The sequence below is a fragment of the Lissotriton vulgaris genome, chromosome 11 (assembly GCF_964263255.1).
Source record: "Lissotriton vulgaris chromosome 11, aLisVul1.2, whole genome shotgun sequence".
Lineage (NCBI taxonomy): Eukaryota > Metazoa > Chordata > Amphibia > Caudata > Salamandridae > Lissotriton > Lissotriton vulgaris.
Window position 1 is genome coordinate 611,297,750 of NC_141699.1, and position 19,923 is coordinate 611,317,672.

A 19,923-nucleotide genomic window follows, 5' to 3' on the forward strand; every position below is an offset into this window, starting at 1 on the left:
GCACTGCATTAGCAGCCCAAGGGTGAAGTATCAAATGTATCACTAAAGCTGTGCTGTTGAAATGCTAAATGGGGAGTGACTATGAAAACTCCTGCACTGTCAAGGATAATGTTTTACATTTGTTTAAGGCCATGGCAAGGGATACGCAGCTGACAAGTTTGTGGCAATCATTGTTGCCAGTCTCTGTTTTCCCCTCTTCTGCCTGTTATTTGTGTGTGATGCTCGGCATAGTCGTAGCAACTATCACTCCCATTGGGCTGGAGAATGTAGATTGAGGTGTCATAATGGGATGCAGTGGTTTATACTACTCTATTACTGTTTGTATCTGTTAACATTTTACTTCTGCTCTATAGAAATGTTATAGCCAAATTATAAATGTCTTCCAAGTATGATAACTAAAGAATTTTCTTCTAGGACACACCTGATGACTTGGATGGTGCTCCTATTGAAGAAGAGCTAGATGGCGCCCCTCTAGAAGATGTGGATGGTGTCCCAATTGATATACCAATTGACGATATTGATGGTATTCCTATCAAGGCCCTCGATGATGACTTGGATGGCATTCCACGTGAGAACATTTGGTTCATTTCTACTTAAAGGGGCAGATGGTTTAGCATTCTTTTTTTCAGTTAACCTTTATTAGTGTATAAATGCAGCATTCATTTTGCTCCCATAATTTACTCCCCTCTTAAGATATCATTCCTTATTTTGGAGGCGCTACTATAGCATTCTAGCCCGCTGTAGCGGGCTATACCAGCCATTAAAGGCCCGCTTTGGCTTTAAAAGGCCGAGCCTTAAATGGCCGGTATAGCTCTTCTACGGCGGGGCTATTAGAACATTCCGCCAATAGAGGGCAGAATTCTCTAACAATAAAAAAAGCGAAGGCCTCATTGAGCCCGAGGGGACTTAAATCCCCTTGGGCTCCATGATGCCTCTGTTCACAGCAATAGCAAATCAGTGCTCTTAGTGATTCAGCAAGGCTACTGTCTGGAATTCCATACCGCACTTCCAACCATACCATCTTGTTGCGACCATCCTAGACCACTATAGAAGGAAGTGCAGGTGATCTTAGTCAAAGAGATTATTGAGCCAGTGCGCACAGCATGACTAAGGACTCTTCACCCTGTACAGGTCCAAAAAGGAGGTAGTCCGCAGTCAATCCTAGAACTTGGGTCATTAAACCACTACACCCTGTCAGAACACTTCAACATGATTACCCTGCAGTAGGTACTCCTGCTGTTCTGAAACGAGAACTACTTTGCAGCCCTCAATCTCGAGGCCACTGTTAAAAGGTGGTTCTGACCATCTGAGCCACCCAGATTTTTCGCTTTTTGAACACCTAATTGTTGAGCTTTTACTGTGGAACAGCCTCATAAGGGAACTCATGATGAAAGAGACTGCATGTCGATTTTACTGGTGTCCCCCTGGTGAGAGTAGGCGGCTGCGCTGCAGCCGGAGTAAGGGGCACCGGGCTGGTTACATGCAGACACTGATGTACATGCATGTGCACAGGTGTAAGGGCTGCGCGGGGGAAATTCATGGAGTGCGCAGCCCAGGAGCAAGTACAGATAGAATGGTGTGGCAGGAATTATGCAGAGTTTGGTGGTGACATGTAATAGGCTATATACTATGGAAAGACACATGTAAGGGAAAGTCAGTGTGCTTTCATGTTTTCACTGAAGGAACACTCCATTATTCTCCTATGTAGATGGGGACCACATGGGGTTGTTTCACTTCCCTAGGGCCTACAAATTCCAGACAAGCACCAAAGTACCCTGTAAGTTGTGTGAAAAGAAGTTTTCTGCTGATTCCAAAGTCATATCTGTACTGCTTATGGGTCATCCAGAAATGTCATACTTCTCTGACTCGGCTCATAACCAGAGCCTGGCTGGGTGTGACCCTGCCAGGCTGGATTAATGAACTTACTCCCCAAGCTGTAGCATCTGAGGCCTAGCCCTTCACTGCAAGCACTCCAAGGGTGAAGTTCTCCTCTCCAAGAGGGAGGGATGTTGGGTGGAGCTGCAGGTTATCCATCCTCAGCTGTCACCTGGTGCCAGGCACCAAGCTGCTCTGGATAGAGGCAGCAAGGCGGGAAGGGGCCTTTTCAGAGATCATGTGGCATGAGACCCCTGGATGACGCCACCATTTTGAACTATCCCAGAGGCCTGTGCAGGAAGGAGGGAGCAGGGGCAGAGAGGTGGTGTCGCTGCCGGATAGGGCAGAGGAGCCTTCCTGCCCGCCCCCTCCAAATTCTTTTAAAAGGTCTTGGACAGGAAGAGGAGCTCTCTCTGGGTTGTGGTCTGCATGAGGAAGACTGGTGCTGGAGCCTGGCGCCATGCGCAGTTGGAAGGAGGAACCGCCTGACTCTCCCTGGACCCTGGATTGCGCCTGAGGGGGTGTCCAGGACCAGTGAGCAGATGCCTGGGCCAGTGAAGACCACTCCTTGCTGAGTTCACCCTCTTGGAGGCCAGGAGGGAGAGGAAAGTGCTCCAGATGGCTAGAGCTGGCCAGCATGAGCACGAGGAGACCAAAATGGTGAAATCTGTCCGCCTGGGGGCTGATCTACACCTCCCAGAATGTAGGCGACCTTTGACCTCCAATGGGACCGACGACAAAGCACGTGGGGCTCTGCTGCCGATTTTAGATTTGCGCCCGGGGTGGGTCAGGCCCCGGCAGCTGCCCCCCAGAAAAAGAGGAGCCCACCCTGGTCCCCGAAGGCACCAGAGGTGGGGGAGTGCCGTTGTGCCCCCTTCGTAGTGGTCTTTGGGGCCCGGGAACCCCAACTCCGGGCCTGCTGAAAATGAAGCTGGGGAGCCGGATGTAGCGCTCCTTGTGAGGATCTCGGGGGGGGGGGGGGGGCAACTCCAGGCCCTGTTGTCTCAGAGGAGGAGGAGGGGGAAGTGCCGTCACACTACCCACCTGGCGGAAGAAGCCACGCCGGGAAGCGCCTTCGCGCTCCCCGTGAAGATGTCCCAGGGTCCTGAGACCCAAACTCTGGGCTTCAAAGAGAAGGCAGTAGTCAGTAGGCAGAGAAGGCAGTAGTCGGGAAGCGCTGTTGCGCTCCCCGTGAAGATGGCTCAGGGGGGGCCCGGGATCCTCTACTCCTGGCCCCATGTGGTAGAGGAGGAGGGGAAAGTGCCGCCGCACTCCCCTGCTACAGCGGGAAGGCAAAGGGAGTGCCGTCGCACTCCCCCGGGTTGGAAACAACCTCCGTGTCTGCCCGCAGGAGCGGGCAGACTAGAATTACAGGTCGGCTCCTGCAGCAGCACGCGAGGTTGCTGGCCAGTCTGGGAGCGCGTGAGGGCAGCTGGGGGTGGGCTCCCCGAGCTGCCCTCCAACGTACCTGACAATCGGGGTGCACGCGGAGGACCGGGCCCCTGAGAAGAGGCAGGAGCATCCGTGGGTGGGCTCTCCGGGCTGCAATCAACTTACCTGGGCACAGAAGGGTTCTGGTGAAATCGGGCCCCCAACGAGGGGCTGATGCGGCGCTGGGCCGCTATCGCGGGCTGTGCGGCTCTCCCCAGAGCAGCAGGAGAGCCGCTCATCTAAAATTCACGAGATGGGAGAAGTGTCCCATAATGCTTTGCAGAGCCTGGACTGGCCTGCTTGGAAACATTCCTGGGTTTCATATGTGGTGGCCCGAGGAGGACGGGGTCACCGCCACATGTGGGAAAAGGTGCAGGGGAAGCTGCAGGAGCAACACAGCCTCCCTCTGCACGAACATGCAAAGTCCCCCCTCCCCCAGGCGTGGGGGACTCAATAGAAATAACCCCTAAAGGGTGCAGCCATCCACCAACAGCAACCTGTGGCTGGAACATTTGTTCTTCACCTGGCGGTTGAATTTGAGGACTGCACCAGGGTGTGAAGGGCTGAACTGGGGATGTCTGGCGAAGTGCATCCCCTGGAGGTGAAGAGGTGTAATTGCACAAGAGGTGCATTTATTTAATGTTATTTCTTGTGAGGGACTGAAAGTCACATGTGTAATGTGAAGTCATAAGCAAAGTGAGGTTAAGTTGCTGGACATTCCTGCTAGGGTGTCTGGCTATATATGCTTAATCCTGTGATTATAATTGTGATGCCTTTTAGGGGCTTTAATAGCAATGTATTATAACTGTTATCAGCTATGATAAGTACTGTTATTTTAAGCGATGCCTAAACATTTATGCTGCTGCTGCGTTAGGTGAAGAATAACCCAAACTGTTGGCCCCTAAGATGTAGCAGTGTTTACTGTGTGGTCAGTAGGAGCTGCTCAGTCCGGGTTATGTGTCACCATGGCAGCTGTGCCCATTTTAAATGCTTGTTGAGATAATGGGGTAGGTCGCCACTGGGATGGTGCCAGTGGCCCGGCCCTAGCTCCTGGTTATGGTCAACCAGTTGGTGGCAAGAGGATGTGCATACATGGGAGTGGTGGTACTAGAACCCCCCCCCCCCCACCCCCTTTGCAGGAGGGGTGGGAATGTTATGCAATTTCACAAATTAATTCCAACAGCTTATGTATATTTGTAAATTGCTGCATAGTATTGAGTAGTGTGTGTGTGTGCTTAATAAATGTACTCTTCCTTTTATAAAACAAAGTACAGACTGGGCAATCAATTATTGAGTGTTAATTCTGTGTACTGGTAAATGGCGATTACTAGCTTACACCACCTCCCTTGAGTAAGCCTTAGACTGCTCTGCAACGCTACCCTCTGAGAGTCCAGCGCTACAATGGGGTGTTTGGTTCCCAGTGAAGGATAAATGTAGTCATGTTATTTGTTCAGGCCTTAAAGATAATGCCTAGTTTTCCAACAGCCCCCTTCTTTCATAATCCACATACATCCAGCTCACCTCTGCGGTTTGTGAGAAGAGGACCCTACAAGTTCACTACAGTCCTGAGGGTGTTTATAAAATGTCTAACAGCAGTGCCTTTGCACCTGTGCAGAAATGCTGCTTAGGTCTTTACTTACCTAAACAACTGCTGGTAGCTGTGTCTTTGTTACACGTTAGGCTTTGAAGGAAACTGGGAATCTATTGCAATAGTCTTTCCCCCAGCCCCCCCACCCCCCAACCCAACACACACACACACACACACACACACACACACACACACACACACACACACACACACTTGTTTTGCCCCATTGTTAGCTACTGGATGCTGTTTATTTACTCTGCCATGCACTGTGGACTGCTAACCAGACCTCAGTGCCAGTGCTCCTTCCTCAAAACAAAGTGATGTCTGATTTTTCTACAATTAGCCAAGGACTTTAACACCCCTGTAAGCCCATAGTAGATGGTACCCCAGGTTCCTAGGGCATGGGAACTAAAAAGGGTCATAAATGGGTGCAGCCTATCTTATGCTTTCCTAAAGAGACCCACACAAATTCCACACAGGCCGTCATTGCAGGCTGCATGACATGGTGCAAATCGTGTTTGAAAACATGACATGGCACACTCATGTTCACCATGCCACTGACACTGCATGGGTTATATGTAATTCTTCCCTACAGCAGGCATTGGAGCCCTAAGGCAGGGTGCATTATAACACATGTGAGGACACATCTGCATGAGCAGATATGCCCTTGTAATGCTAGTTCCATTGCTGAACATTACCAGTGAGTAGGGAAGCCATTTTAAGGCATGTAGAAGGCACTGGTCAAAACGAGTTTCCCAGCTAGATAATGGCTTCACTGAAACCTACGTTGTTTGGTATCAAACACCTCGTAATAATAAACCCATACTCATTCGAATTATGGATTTATTAATGCATGCACCCAGAGGGTACCTTAGAGGTACACCCGCAACCCTACTAGCCTCTAGTATGCTGGCTGACTGGTCCTGTCCAGCATGCCTCCACAGACTAGTTTGACCCCCTAGGAGTTGAGAGCCCTGCTCTCATTGGTCAGAAACAGTGCTTGCTCTGGCAGGATGTGTTTACACCTCCTCCAACAGTTTGAAGCTTCCTGCCTTGGCAGGCTAATTTACTAGTCAAAGAGCCCATAGCCTTTGGTATGAGAGCCTTGCTATCCCAGACCCGTGAGATGCCACCCCCTGCCCTGAGACCCATTTAGCCCCAGAACAGGCAGAAAAGTTAGCTTTGCAGGAGGCATGTTGCACTACCAGGCTGGACACACCTGTAGAGTGGGCAACCTGAAGTGAACTTTAAGATAGGATTTCCGCCCTCTTATGTGCAGGAGAATTAGGAATTCTGAGACAGGGTGATGTCCCCTCCCCAAAGGAAGTGGTGATCTGGGGGTGTAGTGACCGCAAGGGAAAACAGCCCATGGGCTACTACCCTTCACACCCCCAAATTAGTATTTAGGGGACTCCCTTACACCAGGAAATCAGATTCAACTACTGGGAACTGAGGAAGGACCTATGAAAGCATGAACTAAAATATTGCACCAAAGATTGGCACAAAACCCTGCCAGGTTGCTTTCACTTCGACCATCGCAGGATTGACCTTGCCAAGCACTAGACACCCTCCCCAAAATGATTGGGGGACTGCCCAGTCCCTCAGCAACTGTGAAGGACCACCCTTGAAGGAGGGGCTCTGCTCCCCTGCATCTGTACTTTAAAACAAAAAGGGGTCTTGTCCTTATGGGACCGAGTAGGACATCATAATTTTACTTGGCCTCGATTTTATTGAAGCTGCTCTTTATTTTAAGCAGACTATGCACCCTGATCAATTAATTTGTAGGTGCTGACGTATTTATCATCAAGTGTTTTTTGTCATATCACTTAAAACAATTTTATCATTCAAAAATGTCCAAGTTTGACACACTACAATACATTTATAATTCATAAACAATTTTACACAAATATTGTGAACAAACATACAAAACAAATTGATTGTGCATGATTAAATGCAATTGAAATAAACATTACAATAGTACACCAGTACTTTTTTAACCTAGCAGTCCTGAATTGTTTATTCGGTATAGTATAGGACTGATCTCACAAGGGACAGTTTTTCGCGGGATATAACTTTATTAAACGTGTACACCACTCTAGTGTACACTCTTGATCTAATAACCCTTTGTGGATAATATGAAACTCTATGAAACAGCTGACACGTTTCCAAACCCGCTATCAATTTCCCAGGTTTTTCATCAAGGCTTGACTGGGTACCTCTGTCTTCCTTGAACACTTTGTTCTTTATTTCAATGCTCTTGGCGTTTTCCTGAAACACCTTTAATTTTATTCATGTAAATGTCTTCGGGAACAGGTAGCTGGTCCCGTATTGATATCATGAGTATCTTGATCACAGTTTATACATCAGTGGCGTTATTTTGTTTGCGGACTCTAAGCCTGTGGATTCCACACTTCCAGCGCTTCTCACGCTTCTCTTTTAAATTTTAAACACCGCTATCGCGTGTATCGGGACCCGACTAACACAATACGGCTGAACGCCAGCAGACTAGTGCGAGGACGAACGATTGATTCCAGCAAACTTAAAAATAACAAGACGCAACACGCTGTTGAAGGATACACGCGATAGCGGTGTTTAAAATTTAAAAGAGAAGCGTGAGAAGCGCCATGAGCATGGAATCCACAACGGGCCAAAGTTAAACCTGACTCCCTTATAGACGCTCCCTTTCATCAGAGCTGTTCTGGACATAGTACATAGTACAGTTTCAGGCTTATCCTCCAGAGCAGCAAGTCCAGGATATTAAGGCTATGATACTGAAGTTTTAGCCTCTTATCCTGAGTTTCGGTGAGACTGACTCGGAGGCTGCTGGGCATCATAGCCTCCTGTATTCTGCTGGGGACACATACCAGATGGCATATGCTGGCTCTGTAGTGGGACCTGAAGTTCCAGTGGGTGCAGCATCAGGGGAATCTCTGACATGGTCCAGATCCCAGCGGGAACTGCGAAGAATCAGCAGTGATGGAGAACAAACCACTATTGAGGTATAGGCAGACCCCTCTCCCTTCCTCAACCAGAGCACACAGTAGTGACTGCTGCGTCACTCCTGGGATTGGGTTGCCATCTGTGAGAGATGGAAATCGAAAGACTCTGGTCTCAGGCGGAATCTGTACTCCACATCAGCCTGCTGGCGCTCTGTACGATCCAACTGGCCTTGAAAGCCTTTCTACGCTTCATCAAGGGAAAGCTGGTATAAAGGTTCATGGACAGCACCACCGCCATGCGGTACTGCAACAACAGGGCTGAGTGAGGTTGTGGACCCTTTGTCAAGAGGCCCTGCGACTCTGGAACTATCTGGCACAGCAGATTCAATACCTGGTGGGCTATTTGAATGCCAGAGAATACACGCTCAGCCAATGATGCCTAGCGGAGCACGAATGGCGTCTCCACCCAGAGGGGGCACATGGTCACTTTCAGAAGTGAGGAGAGCCTTGGTTAGATCTATTCTCCCTTGCAAAGAATGTGCATGTCAGCAGTTTTGCTCGCTGGAGTTTCCAAGCGTCTCTTGCCCGGAGACGGTTTTGTGTCTCGAGTGGAGATCAGGCCTCCTGTAGGCCTTTTCGCCCCTACCATTTCTGCCCAGAGTTCTCAAAAAGATGAACGACCTGGCCCAAGTCATCCTTGTGACTCAGGACTGCGCACAGAGAGTCTGCGATAACAAGCTATTCAGCATGGCCATCGATCTTCCAAACAGGCTGCCCCTGCGGCAAGATCTTCTTTCTCAGCAGCAGGGGACTCTTCTCCACCCGAACCTGTCCATTCTCCGTCTTCGTGCCCGGAGATTGAACAGCGACAGTTGACAGCTTTCGACCTTCCTTGCGAAGTCTGTAACCACATCTTGGCAGCCAGGTGTCCCTCCACCAGGACGGTATACGCATGCCATGGAAAGTTTCACAAATTGTAAGACTAAGAACGTCATTTATGCAGTGGTATGCCCTTGCAATAAAATATATATCGGAAAGACAAGACAACAGGTTAATGTGAGAATCACACACCATAAATCTCGAATTAGGATAAAAGTCCTGACAGCGCCTATGGTAGAACACTTTTTAGCTGTTGAGCACAGCGAAAATGAACTGCGTTGGACAGTTCTTGCATGGATTGACCCAAAATCTACATGTATTGAGACCGCTCTACTGCGGAAAGAGGCATATTTAATTATGAAATTCGATAGCATCAACCAGGGCCTCAACTGCATGAGCGAGCTTAGAAGTCTCATGAGCTGTAATCAAATATATGGCGCTGCTGTCAGCTTCAGGTCTTGTGTCTCTCTAATAAAGTATAAATGGGATCAATATCGATCTGTTGGGAAAACACAACCGACCAGTGAAATTGAAATGGTTACTTTGGGCAAACAAATTGAAATACATGACTTCAATGAACTACATCTCCCAGAAGTCATTGTGAATGCAATTTGATCCTCCCCTCCCGTGATTGGTCAGAAACGCATGACGTGACACTGATGCACCATCACATGACGTGTGAATCTGCTCGGCGAGCTGCTAGCAACAATGGAGGCAGATCCCCACTTGAAACCTTGAGCCTGAAGCTTTATTAGGTGAGCAACACACATTTTGCACTAGCATCGAAGTGCTTCCAGCCAAAAAGCGATTTTTACAAATCTTTTAAATTTTTGCCCCTGCAGCCACAAACAATTTTTAAAGAGAGTGAATGACTGGCAATTGTCACAACACTTCCTCTTCGGGCCACGCCTTTGGGCCCCCCTCCCCGAGTAAGTAAATAACTTGCGCTCAGTTGTCACGTTTCTAACTTATATAAACAGACACCGCGAAATCGCATGTACTATTTCTCTTGCAGAAGTAAAGACCTGTAATTGCTGTCTATTGTTTACAAATCGTCTTGGCCACACAATATTGAAAACCAGGTAACTTTTTCCCTCCTTCCCCCCCATACATAGCTATCAGACAAAATAATTACGCCCCATGAGCTAAATCATTCATAATGTATTTTATTGCAGATTGGCAACCACTGCTTGTTACATATTGCTGATGGTCCCATCAAACCGGCATAATGCAGGTATGGGACCACTAACTTGTTCAGATAGAGAAAGAATTAGGGTTTTGGGAAGCGCCTTTTTTAATAAAAACTCAAACCCCTCTCCCCCCTTTTTTGTCACAAACAGTCTGTTCGTGAGGGCAGACAAAGGAATTCAACTCCTTGGTTAAATATTGCAAATACACCCCCTTGTGTCCCTGATATTTCAGAGGAATTGATTTATCCTAAATATAAGGGTGCTAGTTGTCTAATTTATCATTGTGTATGACAACTTTGTATTTCGTATTGTGTATATATTGATTGTTCTTTGTGACATTTCATTCGTTTGTATTGATGTTTGATTATTATGAGTTTATTTGTAATTGTATGTCAAAACACATGTTCACGTTGTTCATTTTCACTGTGTAAGTACTAATGTGGTATTTCGTTTAGTTGACTGTTTTCTTTTTGTGATCAAAGATATTAATTAAAAAAAATAATGAAATAAAAGGCAGAAATTACTGCTAAGGTAAACATATTAGTTTGCGTTCATCTTACTTCATATGAATAAGTGCTGTGAAGTCACTAGAGGCATAGGTAATTTCTTCTTATGTAGTATAACTGGCCCTACGTACCCTCTAATCCTTTGGGCCAAACTCCTCCTTTTTTGACAATGGGAAGAATTTGTGGCATGGTATGCTCAAAAATCTATGTATCCCCTTTCTGCTCCTCTTTCTGAAGTCTTACTCTTTATTCTTTCTCTTTCCCAGAAGGGATGTGTGCTGGGCACTCTTAAGGGCTATCTGTCTGCTCTTTCAACCCTTTTGCGGTTGCCTGACCAATGTTCTTTGTTTAAGTCCCCTATTGTTCATAGGTTTCTCAAAGGTCTTACTCCTCTCCTTTTCCATTCATTATTCCTCAATTTCTTTTGGACTTTTTTGATATGCGCTCCTTTCGAGCCTCTCCACAATTGTCCTCTCTGGCTTCTCTCAATGAATGCAGCCTTCCTTGTGGCAATTACATATGCCCTTCGAGTGAGTGATCTGCAGGCCTTATCTAAGCCACTATACCTCTCATTCTATCCTGACAAAGTGGTGATTCGCATACGGGCCTCTTTTCTACCAAAAGCGGTCACCCCCTTTTCATGTAGTCTAATCTATCGACATGCCTACCTTTTATGCTCCTCCACATCCTTCTAAAGAAGGAGTGACTCCACCGTCTGGATCCAAAAAGAGTGTTGTTCTACCTTGACCATACATGAGAGTTCTGGGTGGACAACCAACTCTTAGTGGGGTATTTTGTGCACAGAAAGGTCGGGCGGTGCAAAAGCAGACCACCTCCATATGGGTTGTGTTCTGCATCAGAATCTGCTATGCACTGGCCAAGAAGCAACCTCTAGAAGGTTTGCAGGCTCATTCCATCAGAGCTAAAGCTGCGTCCATTGTGTGAGGACACAGAGTTCCGGTCTTAGATATATGCCAGCCAGCAACATGGCATTCCCTGCACACTTCCACCAAACATTACTGCCTGGATAGTCGGGTCGCGGGGATGGGCACTTTGTCCGTTTGGCCCTGCAGGACTTTTTCATTAAAAAAATGGTTTGCAGACTCTCCACCATGGATGTTATTGCTTAAGTATCTATTCAAAAGGTAGGAAATCTGCAGCTAGAATTTGCCATCAAATGAACAAGTTACTTTCGGTAACGCCTTACCTGGTAGAAACTATACCTAGCCACAGATTCCTTACCGACTCACCCATCCTCCCTGCGAATGGATCTCTAAGGATAGGGATGACCCCTTTTAGGGCCTTAGTTTTAGCACACCAGGGAGACTTGGAAGTGGATTCACTACCAGCAAGAGCACATGTTCTAGCAGGTGTGCCAATTTTAACTGTGCAAAGAGCACATGTTCTAGCAGGTGTGCCAATTTTAACTGTGCACACACACGGACAGCGCATCAAAGACGCTTAATGCAGTCCTCACGATGCCCATGGAGCTACTATTTGAATACACTCATGCTCCCTTCATTTCTTGGAGGGTGGCTTTCCTGATGGCCATTGCTTCAAATAAATACAGTAGTGGGCTGCAAGCACTAGCCCTACAAGAACTTTTCATTAAGGTTCACAAAGATAGGGTTGTTCTCCGAACAGATCCTACATTTCTCCAAAAGTACTATTGCCTTTTCACTTTCATCGGATTAGAGAGTTCCCAGTCTGCTTTCTATAGCCATATTTAGTAGAAGAAAGAGTGCCCTTGATGTCAAGAGAGCTCTTATGTATTGCATTGACAGGACTGATCCGGACTGTCTGACCAGCTCTTCGTAGGCTTTGCAAAGCTTCACGAAGGTCATATGATCTGTAACCCAGGTACAGCTAGATGGATTGTCTAGTGCATGAAATCTACTACCTAAAAGATGTGTCCTACGTGTTCCGCCAAGGGTGCAACTCACCCCAGCAAAAATCTTCAACCATGTCTTTCTTAGTTAACATTGTGCTAGCTGATATCTGCACAGCAGCTGCCTGGTCAACACCACACACTTTGAACAACCACTACTGTGGAGACATCTTAGCCCGGCAGCCGGATATTCTTGGCCAGACAGTCTTAAGGACTTTTTTCCAGATATCTGTATCAGCCACGCGCTAACCATCCCTTACGTAGAGGAACTTCTTTACAGTCTATGCAGAGCATGTGCATTTAAAGCTGCACATTTAGCAAACACAAAATGTTAATTACTCTGTAACTATCTGTTTGTAGTGCTTATTGCTGAAGATTCACGCGTGCCCGCCCTTCCCCTTGAAGCCATGGATGATTAGAGATGTCTTCAACCATCATTATAATCCACAGTGCAAATATATTTGACCTCTGTCACTAAAATACACTTGCACTACTAACACTTCAAGCGCAAAACAATCTGAGGTGGCCCCCTGGTTCACCGACGAACTCAAGGACTCCAAGAAGACCTGCCGCACCCTCGAAAAAGCCTGGCTCCTCTACCGGACAACTGACAACATGACCGCCCTCAAACACGCGACCCGCAAGCACCACCAGCTCATCCGCAACACCAAGAAGAAATCACTGAAGGATCGACTGGACAACAACGCCCACGACAGCAAGGAACTCTTCAGCATCGTCAAGGAGTTCTCCAACCCCAGCACCGGCAACAACGACCTCAACCAGTCACAAGATCTCTGCGACTCCCTCGCCTCATTCTTCCACCGCAAAATTGCCGACATCCACAACAGCTTCGGCGCACCTTCCTCGCACCCAACCGTCGAACCAACGAACCCCACCGCCACCCTCCGCACCTGGACCGCAGTGACCACCGAAGACACAGCCCGCACGATGAACACCATCCACTCCGGATCTCCGACTGCCCCCTGCCCCCACCACGTCTTCAACAAGTGTGGAACTGAAAATTCTGGACCCTGCTATTGTATGGTACCGAAGCTCCACACTCGTGTCAGAAAATATCATCGAACCATGACAAATTTGGTATCGGCAGACCGGTAATGATTAGGACATTGTGCCTATGCATTTGCGTCGTGATCGAGCGATGCAATCACCTTAAAACAGTAGTTTCTGTCTTGAACCCTCGGGTTCCATTTTGTGAGTGGCATCCATCTTGTGGTTGCCCTTACATAGTCAATTGACCAAGGCCGAATTCGATCCGAAAGGACACGTACACCTTTCCTGACTCCTCTGTGACCTGGGCAAGCTGACTCCACTGCCTCCAGCCAAACCTGTTCGGGCAGTCCCCAACCCAATGGCCGAGCGAGATTAGCATCAAGGCACAACATGTCATAAACCATTTACCGCATACAAACCACGCTTTATCATACACACACCTGTCCCTGTTTCTTCTTTATGGCTAGTTTTACAAGGAGGAGGTGCCCGATTTTATTGGGGTTTCATCGATATCTGATGGAAGTTCTGGGCCTTGCTGGGTAATCCATCACAAACTGGACAAACGAAAATATGGGCTCGCCATCATGACTTTGCTTTTCCTTTGTTGTGAAAATATGTATATAACCAAACTGTAAAACTCGGATTTCTTGCCTGAAGTGTAATATTGTGTATAAAAAGAGAAGGCTGGCTCTGTAAAATCGAACAGTCTCCTGAGAATATACAAACCGTGCTGTTGTACTTCTAGGACGCTTGTTACTTGGTTGCAGCCAATAAAACTCGATCCTTGACATCACCTAGAAGACTCTGTGTTTCTGTGGTCCAGAACAGGAAGAACCAAGAGGTCTCTGGGTGTTTTCCCCTGGCACCGCCGGGTCCCTAAAAACCCGGTACCTCACAAGGCCGACTCCACCATCGCACCCCAACTCCGAGACTTCATCAACACCTCCTTCGACACCGCCACCTTCCCGGGGAGCTGGAAGCACGCCGAGCTCAGCGCCCTACTGAAGAAACCAACAGCGGACCCCACCGACCTCAAAAACTTCCGCCCCATCTCGCTCCTCCCTTTTCCTGCCAAAGTCATCGAGAAGATCGCCAACAGACAGCTTGTCGCCTTCCTCGAGACGAATGGATCCCTCGACCCCTCGCAGTCCGGCTTCAGAGCCAACCACAGCACCAAGACCGCCCTCATCGCAGCCACCGACGACATCCGAGCCCTTCTCGACAACGGGGAAAAGAGCAGCACTCATCCTCCTGGACCTCTCAAGTTCAAGTTTGGAAATTTGTATAGTGCACTACTGACCCAGAGGGTCTCAAGGCGCTTGGGGGGGGGGGGGGGGGGGGTGGGAGGAGGGGGGGGGGGGGTACTTTACTTATCGAATATCCAAGTTTTAAGTTGCTTTCCGAAGGAGAGGTGGTTCTGTACAAGGCGGAGGTGGGTGGGGAGAGAATTCCAGGTTTTGGCCGCTAAGTAGGAGAAGGTTCTTCCCCCCCCATGGTGGATCTATGGATGCGCGGAATTGCTGCGAGGGCTTGATTGGATGATCGTAGTTGTCGGGTGGGGGTGTAGAAGGACAGTCGCGTGTTAAAGCATTCAGGTCCTAGGTCGTAGAGGGCTTTGTGTGCGTGGGTGAGGAGACGGAACGTTATTCTCTTGTTGACGGGGAGCCAGTGGAGGTCTTTCAGGTGACCGGAGATGTGAGCTTGACGAGGGATGTCCAGTATGAGTCTGGCTGAGGCGTTTTGGATGCGTTGGAGTTTTTTCTGTAGTTTGGCTGTGGTTCCGGCGTAGAGGGTGTTTCCATAGTCCAGTCGGCTTGTGACCAGTGCGTGGGTGACTGTCTTTCTTGTTTCAGTGGGGATCCAGCGGAAGATTTTTTTGAGCATGCGTAGGATGTTGAAGCATGAGGATGAGACGGCGTTCACTTGTTTGGTCATCGAGAGGGAGGAGTCCAGGATGAAGCCCAGGTTATGTGCGTGGTCCGTAGGTATGGGTGCGGTTCCCAGGGCTGTTGGCCACCATCAGTCGTCCCAGGCGGAGGGGGATGATCCTAAGATGAAGACTTCCGTTTTGTCCGAGTTCAGTTTTAGACGGCTGTTCTTCATCCACTCGGCTACTTCTTTCATTCCTTCGTGTAAGTTGGTTTTGGCGGTGTTAGGGTCTTTGGTGAGGGAGAGGATCAGCTGGGTGTCGTCTGCGTAGGAGATGATGTTGAGGTTGTGTTGGCGTGCGATGGATGCGTGGGGACTCATGTATACGTTGAAGAGGGTGGGACTGAGTGATGATCCTTGTGGTACGCTGCAGATGACTTTGGTGGCCTCTGATCTAAAAGGGGGAGGCGGATTCTCTGGGTTCTTCCGGCGAGGAACGAGATGATCCAGTCCAATGCTTTTCCTTGTATTCCGATGTTGCTGAGGCGTTGTATTAGGGTGCTATGACAGACTGCGTTGAAGGCTGCGGAGAGGTCAAGTAGGATGAGGGCGACTGTGTCTCCGTTGTCCAGTAGAGTTCGGATGTCGTCTGTTGCTGCGATGAGTGCGGTTTCGGTGCTGTGTTTGGCTCGGAATCCGGACTGTGAGGAGTCGAGGGATTTGTTGGTTTCGAGGAAGGCAGTGAGCTGACTGTTGACGGCTTTCTCAATCACTTTGGCAGGGAATGGGAGGAGCGATATGGGGCGGTAGTTCTTAAGTTCAGTGGTGTCTGCTGTGGGTTTCTTCAGAAGGGCGCTGAGTTCCGCATGTTTCCAGCTTTCCGGGAAGGTAGCGGAGTTGAGGGAGCAGTTGATGACGTCTCGGAGATGGGGTGCTATGATGGAGTCTGCTTTGTTGAAAATGTGGTGGGGACATGGGTCAGTTGGCGATCCTGAGTGGATGGAGTTCATCAGGCGGATGGTGTCTTCAGTGGTGATTGGGTTCCCGGGCGAAAAGGTTGTTAGAGGGGGGTGTTGGTTCGGAGGTGGGTGGAGTGGACTGGTCCCCGGGCTGGTTTTCAAAGCTGTTATGTATGTCGGCGATTTTGTTGTAGAAGAAAGGCTAGGGAGTCGCAGAGGTCTTGGGAGGGAGTGATGTCGTTGGTGCCGGCGGTGGGGTTGGTCAATTCTTTGACGATGTTGAATAGTTCCTTGCTGTTGTGGGCGTTGTTGTCGAGTCGATCCTTGAATGCTGATTTCTTGGTGGATCTGATCATTTGGTGGTGTTTGCGGGTTGCGTTCTTGAAGGTGGTCAGGTTGTCAGTGGTTGGGTTTTTTCTCCAGGCTTTCTCGAGGGTGCGACATAACTTCGTGGATTTCTTAAGGTCGTCGTTGAACCAGGGGGCTTTTTTGTTACCTTGCTTGATTTGATGGTTTTTCAAGGGTACTAGTTCGTCTGCGCTGTGGGTGATCCATTGTGTGAGGTTGGTGGCTGCTTGGTTTGGATCCGATGATTTGGCAGGAGGGTTTTGGTGAAGCGATGTGAAGAGCTTGTCTGTAGTAATTTTGTTCCAGTTTCTTCGGGGAATAGGTTGTGGGGGGTTGTGGGTCGTGGTCTTTTTGTAGTTGAAGTGAACGCAGCTGTGGTCCGTCCAGTGGAGAGCTGTGGTGTGATTGAAGGAGATGTGCTTGCTGGAGGTAAAGATTGGGTCGAGCGTGTGTCCGGCATAGTGGGTGGGGGTATTGACAAGTTGTTCGAGTCAGAGGTTGGCCAGGTTGTCCAGAAGGGTGGTGGTGTTGGAGTCGTTTTTCTTTTCCAGGTGGTAGTTGAGGTCTCCCAGTAGAATGTAGTCCTCGCGGGGAGGGCATGTGGGCTGATGAAGTCAGTGATGTCATCGCTGAATTGTGTGCGGGGTCCTGGTGGCCTGTGGAGGAGGGTGCCTCTGAGTGTGGTCTTGGGGTCGGTGTGGATCTGGAAGTGAAGGTGTTCGGCGGATGTGAGGTTGTCGTCGGAACTGGTCGTGATTCGGATGGTGTTCTTATGGACGATGGCGATGCCTCCTCCTGTTTGGTTGTTGCGGTTCTTTCGGATGATCTGTAGCCGTCCGGGATGGCTATGGCAATGTCGGGTGCTGATGAGGCGTTCATCCATGTTTCTGTAAGGAATGCGACATCCGGTGATGTAGTGTCGAGTAGGTTCCAGAGTTCAATGGCGTGTCTGTGGACCGAGCGGGTGTTGAGCAGGATGCACTTTAGGTGGTTAGTGTCGGAGCTCTTATTGGAGTCTGTGGATTTGGTATGGGTCCTGATGCAGTCGAACTTGCAGGAGTGGCAGGTGAAGGGTCCATGGGTGTGTCCTGGGGCGGCTTGGTAGCAGTTTGGGAGTCGGCCGGGGTTAAGTGCTGTGAGGGATGCAGCGTCGTACATTATGCAGGTGGAGTGGGTTTTGCGGGGGCCAGGGGTCTGGCGCTGGGCGCGGTCCAGGCGCAGACGGGCTTACCTTTGGCGCGCGCTCGCTGCGCGTGAACGCTGCACGCGAAAGCATCTGTCATATGTGGATTGTGGAGGGAGGAGGGGCGAGGGAGGAGCATCTGGTAGGCTGGAGCGGGGTGGGGAGCCGGGCTGGGAGGCACAACATCAACAACAACAACAAAATGGCAGCAAGCCCAAAAGCGATACAGGACGAGATTGGGGCACAACCTGGAATCGCTAATAAATGGGCTGTGGCGGCGGTACAATCAGGTACAAAATAGTTCTAGCAGGCAAAGCGAGCAGTGCACAATTTAGCAGTTAATGCCGAGCAGTCTATCACTATAGCGCTACGATCACAATATCATGAGGCACAATCAATAATTATAGTGAGCAGAGCGGGCAGTGCGCAATTCGACTAAGGCAATGAATTAGTCAGGCAGAAGCGCTACGATACCACTTCTAGCAGCAGGGAGCAGCGTGGGGAGCAACCGCTTCTGATCTAGGCAGGACGGTCACAGCGTTGATGCAATCGGGTCGAGCCTTAACTTTAGTGGGAGGGAGGAGCAGCTGGGAGGCGGGAGCGGGGTGGAGAGCCGGGCTGGGAGGCACAACAACAACAAAATGGCAGCAAGCCCAAAAGCGATACAGGACGAGATTGGGGCACAACCTGGAATCGCTAATAAATGGGCAGTGGCGCCGGTACTATCGGGTACAAATAGTTCTAGCAGGCAAAGCGAGCAGTGCACAATTTAGCAGTTAATGCCGAGCATTCTATCACTATAGCGCTACAATCACAATATCATGAGGCACAATCAATAATTATAGTGAGCAGAGCGGGCAGTGCGCAATTCGACTAAGGCAATGAATTAGTCAGGCAGAAGTGCTACGATACCACTTCTAGCAGCAGGGAGCAGCGTGGGGAGCGTCCGCTAAGGCATTGAAGTGGATCATCTCGTTCCTCGCTGGAAGAACACAGAGAGTCCGCCTCCTCCCGTTTCGCTCCGAGGCCACCGAAGCCATCTACGGCGTCCCGCAAGGATCATCACTCAGCCCCACCCTCTTCAACGTCTACATGAGACCTCTCGCAGCCATCGCACGCCAACACAACCTCAACATCATCTCGTACGCCGACGACACCCAGCTGATCCTCTCCCTCACCAGAGACCCCGACACCGCCAGAACCAGCCTCCGCAAAGGGATGAAAGACGTCGCCGAGTGGATGAAGAACAGCCGCTTGAAACTGAACTCAGACAAGACGGAAGTCCTCATCCTTGGACCATCACCCTCTACCTGGGACGACTCCTGGTGGCCCCCAGCCCTGGGCACCGCCCCCAAGCCGACAGACCACGCGCGCAACCTGGGCTTCATCCTGGACTCCTCCCTCTCGATGACCAGACAAGTCCATGCCGTCTCCTCTTCATGCTTTCACACCCTCCGCATGCTCCGCAAGATCTTCCGATGGATTCCGATCGAAACCAGGAAGACGGTCACCCAGGCCCTCGTCACCAGCCGGCTAGACTACGGAAACACCCTCTACGCCGGAACCACAGCCAAGCTACAGAAAAAACTACAACGCATCCAGAACGCCTCCACCAGACTCATCCTGGACATCCCTCGACGCAGCCACATCTCCGGCCACCTGAGGAACCTGCACTGGCTCCCTGTCAACAAGAGGATCACGTTCAGGCTCCTCACCCACGCACACAAGTCTCTCCACAACCTGGGCCCCAAGTACCTCAACGACCGCCTGACCTTCCACACGCCCACCCGCCAGCTACGGTCCGCTAGCCTCGCCCTCACCGCCGTACCACGCAACCGAAGAGCCACAGCTGGAGGCAGATCCTTCTCCTACCTGGCGGCCAAGGCATGGAACTCCCTCCCCATCCAGCTTCGGCTGACACAGGACCACCTCGCCTTCCGGAGACAACTCAAGACCTGGCTGTTCGAGCAGTAGCAGCCCCCTTCCGCCTAGCGCCTTGAGGCCCTTCCGGGTGAGTAGCGCGCTATACAAGTGTTATGATTGATTGATTGATTGACTTTTGGTGTGTGCATAGAGGGCTAAAAATGAAGGCACAACCTATCTTGTGACTCAAAAAAACTTTGAAAAAAGTCAGACTGCAAATGTCTGCGCTCAACACAAGATGACTATGCTATGCAGAGCATGTTTAGAGGAAAGAAAAGTAGCATTTTTCGACTCCAACCAGTAAATGACTGGATATATGCATAGTGTGTGAATC

General features: G+C 49.5%; 1 protein-coding gene across 3 annotated transcripts in view; it reads left to right on the forward strand.

Moving 5' to 3' along the window:
• Window positions 1–19,923, forward strand: part of U2SURP (U2 snRNP associated SURP domain containing) — an 835,376-nt gene that overhangs the window by 484,725 nt on the left and 330,728 nt on the right. For all 3 annotated transcript variants that reach the window (XM_086943721.1, XM_086943722.1, XM_086943723.1), the window contains one exon: window positions 415–568. In XM_086943721.1, coding sequence (XP_086799847.1) covers window positions 415–568 — 154 coding nt within the window. The remainder of the gene's footprint in view (window positions 1–414; window positions 569–19,923) is intronic.